At 41.4% G+C, this 16650-nt stretch overlaps 1 protein-coding gene across 2 annotated transcripts in view; it reads right to left on the reverse strand.

The window, feature by feature from the left end:
- TMEFF2 (transmembrane protein with EGF like and two follistatin like domains 2) overlaps window positions 1–16650 on the reverse strand; it is a 261758-nt gene that overhangs the window by 62729 nt on the left and 182379 nt on the right. For both annotated transcript variants that reach the window (XM_084779779.1, XM_084779778.1), the window contains exons 6-7: window positions 895–1043; window positions 106–165 (exon numbers count right to left, since the gene is read on the reverse strand). In XM_084779779.1, the coding sequence (XP_084635905.1) occupies window positions 106–165; window positions 895–1043 (209 nt within the window). The remainder of the gene's footprint in view (window positions 1–105; window positions 166–894; window positions 1044–16650) is intronic.

Here is a 16650-nt window from a genome sequence, read left to right on the forward strand (position 1 = left end):
ACAAAGAAAGATCAGCACATGTTCAGGTTAGGACAAACAGTAAAATCTGGTACTGAAGGATCTCATGAAGAGGCTCTTATCTTAGTAGTAGGACATTTTACATACCTGCATAATCTGTCCTTGCATAATGACCATCTTCAGATTTAGTGGTGGTTGTTGTGTTATCTATGTTAAAAAATGAACAAGAAAAGCCAGTTAACCATTTCTTATGTCTATCAACTCTACTCTTCCAACGGTACCTTCATTTCTTTCTTGCAGTTAAAGTGTGTTGTTTTCCTCAATGACAACAACAAACCCCCAATTAAGGTTTTGAGCACTCCAAAGATTTCAAGTGCACATTCATTCTGTATGAATAACAAAACGGTGTCGACTTTCTGAAGTTTGACAGGAAGATTCAGACTGTAACTGAGATACATTGGGCAAAAGAAAAATAAGTCTGAGTTCCGTAAGCTATTTCTTCTGAACAACAAAACAGAATATTCTACTATGTTCAGCTTTCAAGAATGTACTTCAAATATTTCTACGGAGTCAAAGACATAAAAATTGTGATTTGCTTTTAATTCAAAGGGTTCTAATCAATTCTTAAATTCCTGACTAGACTTCCTCTTTAGCCTTTGCCAAGAGAATGTCTGCTCTCTTCTGAATACTGGCTCCTGTGTTCGTGGTCCTATGACAATACAGCCCCATCATATTGAAAAAGACATGCGCTGTTGCTGATGGCCCTCAAACACCGATAATCAACGCAGATTCTACAGCGGACCACACGATCTATTGTGAATCAGAACTGTCTTTCGGAAATGAAATAGCTGCCTAGTAAGGAATTATCATTGCTTTTCACTTCTGCACAGAGACTAAAAACATTCTTTTGAAATGAAATTTTGCTATGAACATTACCTTGACATCGACCCAGAGACATGACTTCAATTTTCTCCTGCTTCTGACATGACGCTTCTTTGATTTGACACGCGTTATCATAAGACTTCCCATCAGAAGCGCAGAGGGGATTGAAGTTGGTTTGAGAACAGTCAATGTTGCATACACACCTAAAGAAAGAGAAATAAAATATGGAACATCAATAGTGATGTTATGACATTTTAAGTAAAATACAGACGGGAGAAGTGCTAGCTCAACAAAATGCAGCAGAGTCCAGTTAGACTCTTCCAGAGAAGTTCTGCCAGTTTTCTAAGATGAAATGCAAAACAGAACCAATAGTAAACAACCCAGAGGACCCAGCATTGAACCAAAAATAAACGGGCATAAACATCACGAGGCTGTTTGAAGGATTCAAGTGGGCTAGTGTGGCAGAGCTGCTTGGGAAGTGATGGAAACGCACCCCTGCGCTTCCGTGATTGGACAGCTAAACGGTGAGAGCTTGAGAAAGATGTCTCAGAGGCCAGTGAAACAGAATGCAATCAAATATGTTATTTGGAATGCTGTTGGTTGAGATATATTTCTCCAGCATAGAAGAAAACATGACGAAGTATGTAAATGATACTCTTTAGTGGTCCTCAGACTTTTGCAGTGCCACAGGAACCCTTTGATAATGAAGTGTAAGGTGTAGACAGCCTCTTAGAATACTCCCCTATAAATAGCTTTTTGCATGGAATTGCATGGGGGTTTCAGGTATCTTTTGGCACATCCAAATATTCCTTCCCAAGGTATACAGTTTCTATTTTTTTGCTCTCACTTTATACAATAAAGTGACAAATTCAAATTGGTTGCCACTTAAAGCTTTAGTTTTATTTATTTATTTATTTCCTTTAGGCTATAGAAACATGGTGAATTAAAGAGAATTAGGTGACCTGCAGTACTATTAAACACTGTAAATTTTAAAAAATAATTTTCAATGTTCTCTTAATTCTCTATTTTATAGTCTACTTTGTTATTCAGAATATTGCATTTTGGTTAAGAGCACTTGCTGTTCTTGCAGAGGACCTGGAACCTATATGGTGGCTCAGACACATTATATATATATATATATATATATATATATATATATATATATATACATATATATTAAAAAAACACCACCCATCCACATTAAAATGATAAGTATAAAATTAGTATGTTGCATTTTTGGTGTGTGCAAACCTACTTCTTGTATAGAATAAAAATTTAAATATTCTTATTTATGTTTGTATTCTTCATTCTATATAACTTCTTGAAGTTATGAAACACAATTTTACTTCTGAATACATTACAACACACACATACACACACACACACAATGATGATAATGACTACTCTATGCATGCTGGCTGTTAAATTCATTGCTTCACTTAAACTTTGTAGAAGCCTCTGCACAGACTGAGATGCTCAGTAATACGTAGAAGCAGAAACCCAGTAAAATATAGATCATGCACACGCAGATGTGATATATGAGACCTAGCCCTCCTCCTTTTATATGGCAGCCTGTAAATTAGGGTTGCCCACAAATCTTTAAAAGCATATACTGATAAGTAGATTCCTGTGCCCTGTAGAAGCTGAGGCCATGCTTAGAAGCCTAGAATTCTGTATTCTTAAGTAGTAACCCTGACACCCGACTGACTCACTGTCCAAGAATGTTGAGTGATCAACGCAATCCAGAAAGGGCTTGTCTACATGCCAGCTAATTTCAGAATGCAGTCTTTAGACCGTCTGTGTCAGAATTACCTAGACTACTGTTAAAAATATGGACAGGAAATGTACTAGTGTAATACACACACACACACATACATACATGTCTGCATGTGTGTGTGTGTGTGTGTGTGTGTGTGTGTGTGTGTAGAAAAATTTTGCAGGTAGTACTTGATTAGTTTTATATTATTCTATTTCAGAAATAGTAGCCAGGACAGGTGGCAACTGTTTAGATCCTTAAGCATCCCCCTCCGCACACAGTGACACTCCTCCGTCAGCCACGGTGGAAGCAAGGCCAGCATTGCTGCCTCCTGTGGTCTGAGCATTTGAGGTCAGGAGCTGCTTGAGCTCACAGAGTCTTGTGTGTTTCAGGACGGCCCTGGGGAAGTCACCCTGCCCATTAGGCTTCCTGGAACACCGACCTTTAAGAAACCAGAGCGGCAAGGCCAGCTTGACTCATTGTGTAGACAGTTCCTGGTGCTATTCAGGTTGTTTAGGTTTTAGCTATTGGTTAAAAATTTCCAGAGTCTTCAGGGGAAGAGGATGAGCTCAGCCCTGATGCAACTTGAGGTGCTGAGGTAGGTTGGTGTTGGGAGGCGGCGATGGGAGAAGAGGGATGGAGGGTGGGATTGGGAAGAGAGGAGAGGGCTATGATCAGGATTATATATATATATATAATATATTTATATATATATAAAGTTAATAAAATTTTTTCCAGAACAGACTGAAAGATACATCATTTTATCTGTCTATGGAAATGGCAGCTGAGGTGTCCAGAGCTCCAAAGGCTTACAAGTGAAATCCAGAGAAACTCAGAAATGCACACCTTTTATAGTTGGACTGAAATAATTACTACTTCTGAAGTCATTTAATATCATACCAAATGATGAAATGAGAACAGCAATGGGAAGAGACAGTCTGATTGAGTTGAAGGGACCAGAATCAGCATTTCCACTGAGCCACGCACAGCACCTTCCTGACAACTGCACCGGACATTTTACAGGACCCGCTTTCCCATAAGTCCCCACCTCTACCCTATGTGACGTTGGTCCTCTCCTGCTGTTGATCAGTCCCAGCCTCCTTGAAGGGGTGCTTTCTTAACACCTTAAACAAAACATTTGGGCGGGGGCGGGGAATGGTTTAGGGAAGGTTCATAGATGTTCATCTCATTCTCACCTCAAAAGGAGGTCAGATTCCTTTCCGTGAAAGTGAGATGCCTCCTCCAGCGAAGGTCCAGTGTCGAAGCCAGAGAGCACAGGAGCTATGTTGTCCCCCCTCCCCGCACACTCTCCCACCCTTCACTACTCTTTCCTTCCTGCCCTCTAAATTACTATATTTAATGCACGCACAAACACTTTTAAAATTCTATCTTCTTACTCTCAACATTGACTGAAATGGAAACTCCATGAAGAGTTACCTCCCTCTCTCCCACCTTCCTCCCTCACCCCAGCTATCTCCAGAGTCTTGTGTAGCGCAGGCTTGCCTGGAACTCCCAGCAAAGCCATGACTTTAAACTTCTGGCCTTCCTGTCTGAACCTTTCAAGCTTGTACCTCCACATCCTATTTTATGTGGCGCTGGTGACTGAATCAAGGACTTGGTACCCGAGAGATAAGAACTTTACAAAATAAGTTGCTTTCCTAGTCACTTTTCATTTTTTAAATGAATGTGGGAGTCTTCAAAGACATGATAAGTTTGCTTGGAGACTACGTGGTATTGGGAGAAAGAAAATTGTGAGTGGATTCTGAGGACCCATTCTGTCTACATTTCTATTAGGCAAATAAACTCTGATTTTTATAATCATTACTTATTATATTTTATGTATTTGCATTTGTTAGCTTCAGTGATTCAACAATAGGCATGGTTCTAGGACCTTAGTGAATTTTTATCATGTTATTCTTTGGTAGTGATTGGGTTATCTTTGCTATGTTCATTTTCCTAAGTATGTTAGTTATGCTCAACTTTCAATAACTACATGTTGATAAACAAGTGAAATGAATGAAGTAGCTATTTTATGCTCTCAAAGACAAGTAGCCACTATTACTATCTCCATCTAATAGATAAGAAAATTGAGTCTTGAGGAAGCCATATAGCTTGTAAAGAGAAGAACATCATTCTCCATCTAGGCAGCCTGACGCCAGAGGCTGCCCCATCTGCAAATTGAAGTTCATGGAAAGCCAAGTCAGACGCATATTCATATCATTACTGATAGGAGAGATACTTTGCATGGATTGGACTTAAAAAAAGAAAAACAATGCTGTGTCCACTCCTGGGCTGTTTATTACAATCTCTCAGTTTATATCGAACCTTAATCTTTGTCTTCCCAAACAAGTGCTCAAAGTTTTTTGCAATATTGGTATATATTGTTGAGTGATACCGTCAAGACATTGTAAGCCAATGTCAGGCATCAGAATGAATAACTAATATTATGGGCATTGAGTTTACCTTACTGCTTAAAGCATTGGTTATTTAGAATGTTATATATTTAGACCATGAATATACTTTCCTACATCTAAATATAAACATTTAAATATTCACACAACCATATGAAAACATGCAGGTCATGAATCAACTCAAGTGTGTGTGTGTGTGTGTGTGTGTGTGTGTGTGTGTGTGTGTGTGTTTGTGTGTGTGGTGTGTGTAAAATTGAAGTGCTTTAGCAATCTTTCCTGAGTTTCTGCTTTAAAAATTTAAAGGAGAATTTTCCAAGTTTCATTCCTGGGGCAGCATGGCTTTCTGCCTTAGCCATAATGAATCTGTTTCTAGCAGGCTCATCTACCTCACAGTAGCATGTACTGCCTCAAATTAAAAAAAATGGTCTTTATTTTTATTTTATATTTATACCCTTTACAATTTTCAGGATCAAGGTATCCTATTTATCTTTGAATTTCTGGTATTTAGCACAGTGCATTAGAGCAAATGTTAAAAAAAACCTTGTTGGATGAATTATAGAGAGAATGGCTAGGTGGACTCGCAAGGTTTTCAAGAACACAGCCACTGTGTCTCAGCACTAACACTGAAGGGAAGAATTTGCAGATGTCCTAAGTGAAGAGGCCTGGAAACTGGAGAGGAAATGAGACCAAGGAGGGTGAGCAGTAAAGAAGTGTTGGAATGGCTGCAAGACCCCGACTGGCTACACAGAAGGAACCATTAGAACCAGCTTAAAAAAAGAACCTGTCAGCATTTAATGCAAACGAACCCAAAGCACCAAGCTTTTACACTTCATGGACTGTCTGCTATTCAGCTGACCCAACTGGAGGTCATCCCACTTTTTAATCAATAAATGATGCAAATTCAAAGATGTTCTCTTCAGGGCTGCCAAATACAAGTAGCCAAAATGCTGAGAATGTAACATTGATATAATTCCTGATTGTTTCATGGTTCTTCTTGCTGTAGGTAGTTTATTGTATATATGTGTGATAATATAAATGTATCTGTAAAAAATAAAAAAATATTTAATAGAAAATCATCCTATGGACCCACATTTCAAAATAATAAAGTTATGGAACTTGTAAAAATTACTCCTTACTCCCCCATTTTCTTTTCGCAGGACTTCTGCTTCTAGGCTCATGCAGCCACAGGTGCCTTCAACTTCGCTGCTAGTCATAGCAAACCTGTTCCTGGATTTGGCCTTTCTTTCTGTCTCTAATACCTGCTTTGAGAGGTTATGGCGACAGAACTTGGAAAGGATAACCAGTGATAAATTAGTGCATATGAGCCACGCTGCTTGACTCATGAGGAGCTGCTGAGAAGGGTCCTCAAGGACCCAGGCTCTCGGCCTCCTCCTTGTGTGCTTTTCCACAAACAAAGAGAACAGGATACTAGCTCTTCATGGCCTCAGTGACATAGATGACTGTCCACCTGTGACAGGACATACGTCAACCAGCCAATCACTGCTTACATCTTGTGATATTTGAGTACAGCTTAAGGTACTGATATAACGTGAACACGGTAGCAACTTGACAGTTCCATGTTAGTTCAAATCACTATATAAGGCCCTGGAAAGAAGCTGGCAGAATTATCATACAAAGTAGCAGTGATGTTGCAGGCACTGGTTTTAGCAGCTTATGCAAATGAGTCCAATATATATATATATACACACACACACATACATACAGAAACAAAAGGCACTTGTTTTTAAGAACAGAAACTATCCCTCTCTACTCTTGGCAAATAATTGCATTATTATTCATTCTGAGAGGAGTAACTAGTTAATTACAGCATGCCACAAGCATTATATTCAAGGCAAGGATTTGTAGGGCTGAGGGCTGCACTCATGCCTTTAAAGGTTTTGCTTTGTTTTATTTTCTTTCCTTTTCTTCCCTTTTTCAGTGTATCTCAGTTTTTTTGACACTTTGACACTACGATTACATAGATCTCTTTTCTTCTAAGCTACAAAGAAAGAAAATCAGCTGTACGTGAAAATAATAATTTCAGGGGTCTCTGTGTGAAAGGACCCCCTCAAACTGCTTCAGAGACAACTAACACTGACTGAAAACCTTAGCTCCCTGAATCACAGAGAAGGAAACAAGACCATGTGAGGCTATAAAGAGCCTATAGCATAGGAAATAAAAGGTGATACCTAAAATGACTGGCATACGTTTATAATCCAATCCTGGATATTTTGGGGTGCTTGACATTAATTGAGTTGCCTGCCTCACTGAAGAGACCATCGTGAGAGTGATCTACAGTGAGTTCAATGGATTTTCTGTGTATCTAGGAACGCCTGTCATCTGCCTAAGTGTGAGGAAGCAAGCCCTGCCAGCTCACAGATTACTTATTCATGTGTCTGGTTTGTGGTTGCCCTCTAATTCCACTAGATTTTCTTTCATCTATTAAACATGGCTGACACATTCTTTTCTCAAGGTCCTCGGCTCAGTGTCCATGCCAAAGTTTGACTGTCTAACGTTCTGAATCCATTTTAAAGCCCCAGCCGCATAGCAGGTAGTGAGGATGTCTTACTGGGCTGTTTTAGGCCATGTAGTTTGTGTCCCTTGAGCCTGTCTTTCTCCAGGGCTATGAAATAGACCCTTCTCTGGCCGGGCCTCTAAATGAGGCCACAGCCTCTGCCTGTGCTTGCTGTAATGGATGGCTGTATTACATTAATAACAGTGAAACAGCATGCACCTCTCATCCGAGACTCTTGTGATACTTTAAACCCATTTACTCATTAACTCTCATTTTTTTCTTTTGATGGAACTTGATTATGAGTATTTTATCTGTAAAGAAACTTCAGTGTAAGAATGACTCTGAACTGTGAAAGGGAAAAATGAGGAAAGAAATGTGAAAATGTCCTACAAAATTAAACTTTATATATAAGGGGCAGAAAAATGTCAACTGATAGTAAAGCTGGTAGGTCTGACATGTTGTCACTCCTGTGATTTTCTTTTTAATGGCCATGGCAATCCTTTCAGGTTAAAACAGGAGGAGCAATATTCGCCACAGTAAATATTATCCACAATGCACTGGAATTTTACTAGGGTGGTAAGGTGTATTTTAATTTAAAATGTTTAAAATTTATAAATATATATATGGGTGTTTTTCTTGGATGTTTATCTGTGCATCACATACATGCTTGTTATGTACTCAAACCGCTAAAAAGGGTGATGAATCCCTTGAGAACAGGATTACAGACAGCTGTGAGCTGCCATGTGGGCGCTAGGAACTAAACCTGTATCCTCTGAAAGAGCAGTCAGTACTCTTTATTACCGAGCGTCTCCCACACACGCGCACACGCAAACACGCAAACACACACACACACACACACACACACACACACACACACACACAAATGGTGAGGCATATCTTATATGTGGAAAAGGTTTATTTGCTACTAATGTTGATAACTTGTAGGGAGCTGAAGGGCCACGGAAGTCAGCCTACTACAGGGAAGGCTGTGGAATACAGTAACTCACTGACTGAATGGACCCAAGAAAACAGTTGAAAGAAAACCGAGCTGAAGAATCCTTATAATAGGTGCTGCCAGGACTCCCCAAAACAGAATCTCATGTTGAATGGAAGAAATTACTGCTTGCAAAGGGACTGGGACCCACACACCAGTCTGTTCAATGTAATGAAGTTGAGTAGAGGCTGTGGTGAAAGCTTGGGATTTGGTGTCAGGCCCGCTGATGACCTAGGTTTGATCCTTTACCAGCAGTATGGCACTACACTAGTTATTTAACTTATCCAAGCCTTAGAATCTGCACCTGTGAAAATGGAGCGACTGCAGCATTGTAGGGACTCAATTGAACAATTCGTACATCCCTTGCTTAGCAAAGGATTTCTGACCACGTCCCCTGGATGGGGAGGCCTGGTGGCACTCAGAGGAAGGACAGCAAGTTACCAAGAAGAGACTTGATACCCTAAGAGCATATATAGGGGGAGGAGGTCCCCTTCAGTCACAGACATAGGGGAGGGGAGCAGGGGGGAAGCGGGAGGGAGGGAGGAATAGGAGGATACAAGGGATTGGTTAACAATTGAGATGTAATATGAATAAATTAATAAAAAATTATAATTTATAACAAATATTGGTCATCATTAACTTTGCCTTCCCAACCAGGGCTTCTAAACCCGGATGCAGGTGGATGTTTGTCTTAGCAGCTCTGGTATGAGATCCAGGGAACTGAATTAAGTGCTGCGGGTGATTCTGATGAATGGACTACAGGGTCTCATCAGATGAGATTCCCTCGCCCGCCGTTCAAGGCTACCCAAGGCGCCTCCCTAAGTCAGCGTGTGTACGATTCACCGGGAGCCACTCTGAAGCAGAGGGCTAGGACGGGGGCTCTCTGTGTAGCATCTGGAGCCAGAGCCTCAGCCTCTCGAGTGCAGGAATGTGTGGATCACGCGCCGACGCATCTTAGCTATGGCTGGTTCCACACATCCTTTTCTTTCTCCTACATCCCATTCTGACTAGGGTTTAGAATTGTTTAATGCATGTTATTCAGTGACAGTTTCAAAGGCTCTTGTCCATATGGTATATATATATACATTTCAGATACTGTGAGGTCATGTTAATTGTCAGGGATAGGTTAAATGCCTTTGATTCAAAAACATTCTGGAACATTGAGCAGAACTGGTTCACCAAGTAAACCAAGACCAATTGGTGAGAACGGAGAGGAATGTGGAAGTGGCTCGGGCTTTCCTCTGTGCCCGGCGGCTTGTTCTAGCCTCCTCTTGATGCTCCTGGTTGACAAGATGGGGGAGGAAGGGGTGGAGGGTGAACTGTAAAGACATAGGTAGTATTTAAATCGGGGAAAGTGATGGGCAGAATGACAAGGGAGAAACACGTACAGGGTGGCTGCCTCACACGCTGGGAGGGTATGACGTGTTCTGTCTGGTGGGAATGAAAGGGGAACACAGAGGTCCAGACAGTTTGAAAGGGAGCTTAATTCCACTGCAAGGAGTGGCCTTCATCTTCTGGGCCAGGGAGAGTCCTGAGAGCTTTCTGAGCACAGGGTTAGAAGAAGGTCAGCATGCTCAAAGCTGTGCTTGCAACGGATAATGCTAGCTAGACTCAACAGACCACAAGGCAGAGCCACTGACTACAAGGCACTGGGATATAGAGGGACAAGGACACAAAGCTGGGCAGTGATGCATTTGTTATATAGAAGAAAGGGAGGAATCGATAGGATTAGAGGGTGGCTCCTTAAGGCCCAGCAGAGTTCAGTGTTAAGGAACAAATACTACCACAACCTTCCCCCCGCCCCCGCCCCGCCCCGGCTCGCCCTTCTCTTCCCTGCTTTCCTTAGTGTCCCACATTGTGATCAGAATTGGAAATCCAAAGGGTCAGGCAGGCTCAGGGAGGAGCTGGGCATGCGATACAGGAAGGCTTTCTTCTGTCTGTCTTTGCTGTGGTCACAAGGACCAAGCAAGTTCTATTATAGTAGTGACACCAGGAAAACAACCATGACCACAGAAGAATCATTATTTGTACATCCAGCTTTAGTGTTGGAATTAAAACAAAACGCACTGGCAATGGACACCTAACTCATGACAATGTTTTAGGGGCCAAAGGACAGTCATGCAGCAGGAAGCACTCCCACACCCCTCCTCTGTGGATAAGACGGAGCTAAAGCAAAAGTTAATTCTTGGTCTGTTGTCATGGATCACAGTTGCCCCCTTTTTCTAGATTATTATTTTTCCCCTTTGAAGCAGCTGCATTTACAGCTTAAAATAATCAAAGTAAACAATTCCTCTTCCTCATGTGCATCTTTAAAAATATCCTGAAGCAAAGCACTTCATTAGCATCCTGTGCGTGCTCTTAGCCACTAAGCTGGCAAGCCCTCAGCGACCAGCGGTGACTGTGGGCACCACAAGTGGGCTGCTCTGCCTGGTTGTGTCATAACCAAGGAGGACTGTGGTCACCACGAGTGGGCTGCTCTGCCTGCATGGTCTTTATGTACATGGAAAACCCAGAAATTTGGATGATCAAAAATTACGATCAATTTTAATAATGTGATAGACTAAAACGTCCCCTTTCCCCCCTCATGTCACGATCACATTGAGTGACATCTTTAGACAGAGTTCTGGGGTCCCCCAGCCACCTCAGTCAGTACTGAGTTTCCTGTTTGTATCTGTTAGCTGCCTGTCCATCATGCTTTCCCCTGAGAAAAGGCTGTCTGGAGCCCATGCATGTGGGCTTCATCACAGCCTAGACTTCCAGGAAACCAGCTTTCATCTTCTATCTTGGATTCTTTTCCATGAGAAGTAAGAAACAGTGCGTGAATCATAGTTCACGTTCGGCTAAAGTTGTTAGTTTGAAAAATTTGCCCATTATGTTGTATAAGTGGGTTTCTCCTTGTCTGGTTAGTTTCTATTTCTTTCTTTTTGAGAAGAGCCGTGACTGTTTTCTTCAGAGGAACAATAAGGTAGTCTTATCTGATGACATAGCTACCTTTTGATTTATTTTGAATTTTATTTGTATGAGTGTTTTCCTGCATGTCTGTCTGTGCGCCATGTATGTGCCTGTATGGGCCAGAAGGGGGCATCGGATTCTCTGGAACTGGATTTTTAGACTGTTGTAAGCTGCCATGTAGGTTCTGGATATCAAACCTAGGCCTTCTGAGAGAACAGCCAGTGTTCTCAGCTGCTAAGCCATCTCTCCAGCTCGAACATATTTTTAGACTATAAACTTGTGCCACTAGATCTGGTCATAGTTGACACGTAAGCATGGTGGTACTGACTTATGATCCAAAGTACTTGGGAGAATGAGAAATGGGAGCTGAGTGAAGACTTGTCTGATCCATAGAAAGAGTTCAAATAGCTTATTGAGATCTGCCTCAAAATATAAATAAAATAGCTGTGGGGATGTGACTTGGTGGTAAAATATTTGCTCTGGGTGTGTAAGATGCTGGGTTACATGTCCAGCCCTTTAAACAAAAACAGAAGCAAAACAAACAAGAAGGCCTTCTTCTCTTTTCTTTATTGCTAACTCACGAGCAAGATCAGAAATAAGCAGTGACTAGGTATGCCTGGTGTGCTGGCATGCCTGTGTGCCTAAAAACGAATGACTCAGGGTAAATATCTACAGGAAAAGTTTCACGGTAGGAATGCCAGGTAGCGTTCCCACCCTTGTTACAGATCCTCATGGAGTCGATTTTTAGTGGTTTTTTTACTTGTCGTTTTCTTATAGTCACAGAGCTTCTGCTTACGAAATTGAGCATTGGTTAAATTATGCTGGCATTAACTAATTGCACAACCAGTGCTCATATCAAGTGGTTTTCTTTCACGATCACCTTGTTTTTCAACTTCCTCTCATGAATTCAGAGGTCAGTTTTGTGTAATTTTCTTTCAAGATAATATTTAGGGATGCAGAGATGCCACAGAGGTTAGGAATTCTGGCTGCTCTTCCAGAGAACCTGAGTTCCAGTCTCAAGACCCGCGTGGCTGCTCACGGCCACCTGTAACTCCAGGCCCAGGTGATTTCATTTCCTCTTTTGGTCTCCTTGGGCCCCACAGGTGTGCACAAGGTACACAGGCATACATGGACGGAACACATTCATAAATATAAAATAATATTCAATAGACTATAACATGTGATGATAAATTTTATCACATGAAAAATAAAAACCATTTAAAATAGTCAGAGAGTGCTGCACTTCAGATCTGGAAAGGAGATGTGGAAAACATTACTAAGGCAAAGAGATACCTGAATGTTCTTCTTCTTTCTTTCTTTTTCTTTTTTCTTTTCTCTTTGTTTTTTGAGACAGCCAAGCCTGGGCTCGATCTGCAGACCAGGCTGGCCTCAACCTCACAGTGATCTATCTGCCTGTCTCTGCCACCCTGAATGCTGGGTTACAGGTGGTCACCACCATGCCTGGCTGACATCATATTTCTTGAGAGAAGATCGAAGTGGGCATGGTGGCACACCTCTTTAATCCCAGAGTGGGCAGAGGCAGGTAGATCTCTGTGCATTCCAGGCCATCCTGGTATATTCAGCAGGTTCCAAGGCAGCCAGGGAACATTAGTGAGACTCTGGGTCAAGAATAATAAAATAAGAAACAAACAAATAAACAAAATCAAAGGGGAATATGCTGCAGTCTTGGGTTTGTTAAAACCAGCTGTGGGTAAGCAGTGGTAGATTACTTCTGAAATGCTCCAAATATTTAATAATTCATAAAAATGGTCATTTTGATGTTTTTCTGTTAACTAAATTACCCATGTTGGTATTTTTGTTTGCATTGACTTTGAACTAGATGTACTTCTAAAGTTTAAACAAATTTTGTAGAAGAAGCATGTACACGGCGAGATTCCAGTGGAATAAGGAGTAAGGTAACATCTCTGTAAGGAACTGTTTAAGATTGAAATTAAGTCCCCACAAAATGACTTTCAAGCAGTGTTTATCACATGAAAGACTCAAATCAGGCTCTTGCCGGTTCCTTCTTTCAATGTTCACCCACTGCAGTGTTGTGCTCAAGAACACATGGTGGCATTTTAGTTTGCAAGCTCGGCCGAGCCGTTTGTCATTAACTTCCTGCAGTTTTACCGGTGAGATCTGAGTGCTCTGAAATGAGTCTGAAATGAGGATGTGGCCACGCTGCCAGCCAGGAATAGTTGTGAGCTATTCCCAAATCCCTAGGATGAAGAACTTTAAGTAGAAATGCTTGAGCATTTGCCTCAGGGTTTTTTCCCTTAAATATTAGGGTTTAAAAAGTAAAAAAAAAAAAAAAAAAAAAAAAGACAAAGAAACTCCATCTTAAAAAACAAAACAAAACAACAACAACAACAACAACACAAAGTAAGAAAAGTAAGGAAAAGTAAGGAGAGGGGTTGGGTATGGCTGAGTGAGTAAAGTGGACTTGATTTTGGATTCCCCAGAGCCCGTCTTCAAGTGGACACAGTTGCACACATTTATAATCTTGGGGACCCAGTGGCAAGATGGGAGGCAGAGACGGGGCCATCGCTAGAAGCCCATGTTCCAGCTAGTCTGGCTCACGCAATGGCAAAAGGACCTGTCTCAAATCAGGTAAAGGGTAAGATGGACACACACCTTCACACACACACAGGTCCACATACACAGGCATGTACACACAAATAGAGAGGGTGTCCACAAACGCCTCCCTCCTGGACCCTCTCACCAGGCCCCTTTGGGGGTCCTTGGGGGTCTGCAACTTCTGCTGCCATCCTTTCTCTCTGCCTGGGGATGGACGCTTTCACTCACTACAAACCTCACTTAGTGTAGTACAGCTATATACGTGATTTTGGGCGATTACTTGGTATCAGTTACTGTCCTGATCTAAGCACAAGGACTACAAGATGGCATTTGTGATTCCAGTGGCAAGAGAGATCGCAACGTGATGAGCTGATAGCCATAAAACAGTATCATTGGTACCAGGTGTTGTAGGTATAGAGTCCTGTGAGATTCCCTGAGGGGCCAGGGCTCTACCTGGAGGATGGTGAATGGCTGCAGAGGGGAGCTCATGCTAGGACTGGAATAGTAATGTGTGGAATTTTCCATAGATTCCCGAGGGCTTGGGACAAGCGGCTTCTACGTCCTTTTCTCCTACTGAAGAGGTCCAACTGACAGTGCCACCTGCTATTCTCCTCTCCCTGCTGACCTGTGTGTGCTCACTGACGTAGCAGCTCATAAACCAAAGCATCTTTCTCTTCTGAAATTTCCTCTTGGAAATGACATTGTAAGTATTCTACTTGGGTCCAGAGACACTGGGCCATATCCTTCATAGACCATGCAGATTTGAAGACTCATGTTCTAGCTGTGGACCTGTAGCCTCAGCATACCAGAGGTGTATGTATCTATGGTGATCTTTAAAACACCTGACTTCCTTTCTTCGTAGTCACGACGTCAACAGTTTCTGTTTATTTGGTTCATTCCGAGGCCCTTATAGCCTTTGCTGATGTTTCTCTGTTGGAGCCTCTGTTACACGCACTGAGCATTCCTCTCCTTCTCCAATCCCCAGCACAGTGACTAACACCTCAGGGTCATCCCACAGATAAAGACATCACAGGGGATTCTGGGTTTGATTTTATGACTTCAGTGCCCACTCATCTGTGGATGCAGAGGATCCCTAACTTGCCGTCCTTGGTCTTCTGGAACGATTCCTTCCTAATGCTGCTTTCTTCACCAGCTGCTTTCTCTTTTCCTTTCTGCAGACTCAGTAACTTAATCCCTAACATGCTTGCTCACCTATCTTTACAGTTTAGTAAAAACCACGTGACCATAGATCTTTTACTTAGGGCCTCAGCCCATTACTGGCACCTAAAATATGCTTAGTGAATCATTGTCTAGACTGAGGGGAAAATCCCAGTTCTACAAGACTTCCACAGACTTCTTCAAGAAACCAGGACCCAGCTTACCACGTGGTCCAGAAGAGGCTGTTGCAAGGATACAAGGGGAGGGAAAGCAGCCAGTCTCTTGTGATGTTCTGTGCTCAGAACATTAAAGCTCATTCTCCATTTTTTCCATTCATCCAATAGCCTAGCTCCATCCAGGCTAGCCATCAAACTGTACAGCCCTTCCCCCACTCCAGAAACAAATAATCTTTGGCTCACTTTTGATAAAAGAACTACTCAGTGGGCGTATTAACTTAAAGTCTATAAATTTAGGTTTGTTTTTGCCGTGTTTGAGAGTGCATGTAGACTGATGCTTCTGTTAATTTCTTATGTTTTAAAGTATGAATAACAACTCCATGCATTTTATTTTAAGCATGTGATAACGGTTACTCTCCTCTAGATTTTCATATTTATATTTTTTTCTTTAAAACGCAGATGCCAATGGCCTCTTTATCTTATGTGTTAGAAATCTTAGAAGTCCTTTTGAAACGTTAGAATACCACTGTATTAAGCCATATTATAATGTTAGTTTAAATCTTAGTTGTTTGCAGCCTGTATTTGCTCCTCTTTTTTTCTTTCTCTTTTTTTTAACTTTGCCTCAAAATATTCAATAATATGTACATATGGCCTAAGTGCTTAGGGAACAATTTTCCTGTTGTTCATGATTCTTAATCTTTAGCTTGGAAACATCCTGAAAAAGGTTCAAAGTGGCTGATAATAATATAGGAAAATGGTTTTCATATTGTCTATAAGAACAATGTAAATTTGATATATGTATATATTCTGTTATATAAGACGGATGAGCTGAATCTAACTTGTACTTTGGGATATGGTAGAAACAAACTCAGTTTATAGATTTTTAGATAAAAGTACATGGCAACATCTTTAAAGCCTCGGTGAATCCCTTTCCTCTCATTTATTTTTTCATGCTAGAGTTATTTGCTAATGGTGCTATTCTTTTTATTCTAATTAAAACGTCTGCATTTCTGCTCTTAAGCATGGCTGTACAAATTGTTCCCACTCTTGGCTTTATCTCAGTAGACCTTAAAAATATTTTATTAATTCTTTGAGAGGTTCCTACAATGTACTTTGATCATATTCACCCCCCCAACTCATCTCTGAACTCCTCTGGGATCCCCCTTAAATTCCTATGGCCCATTTCATCTACTTTTTTTTAGAGTCCATTTCAAACTGCCATATATTCCTGAGTGTGTGGCTATGCACTGGTTGACCTTTTAAGGGCTACA

Source organism: Acomys minous, assembly GCF_964271855.1.
Source record: "Acomys minous genome assembly, chromosome: 4".
Classification (NCBI taxonomy): domain Eukaryota; kingdom Metazoa; phylum Chordata; class Mammalia; order Rodentia; family Muridae; genus Acomys; species Acomys minous.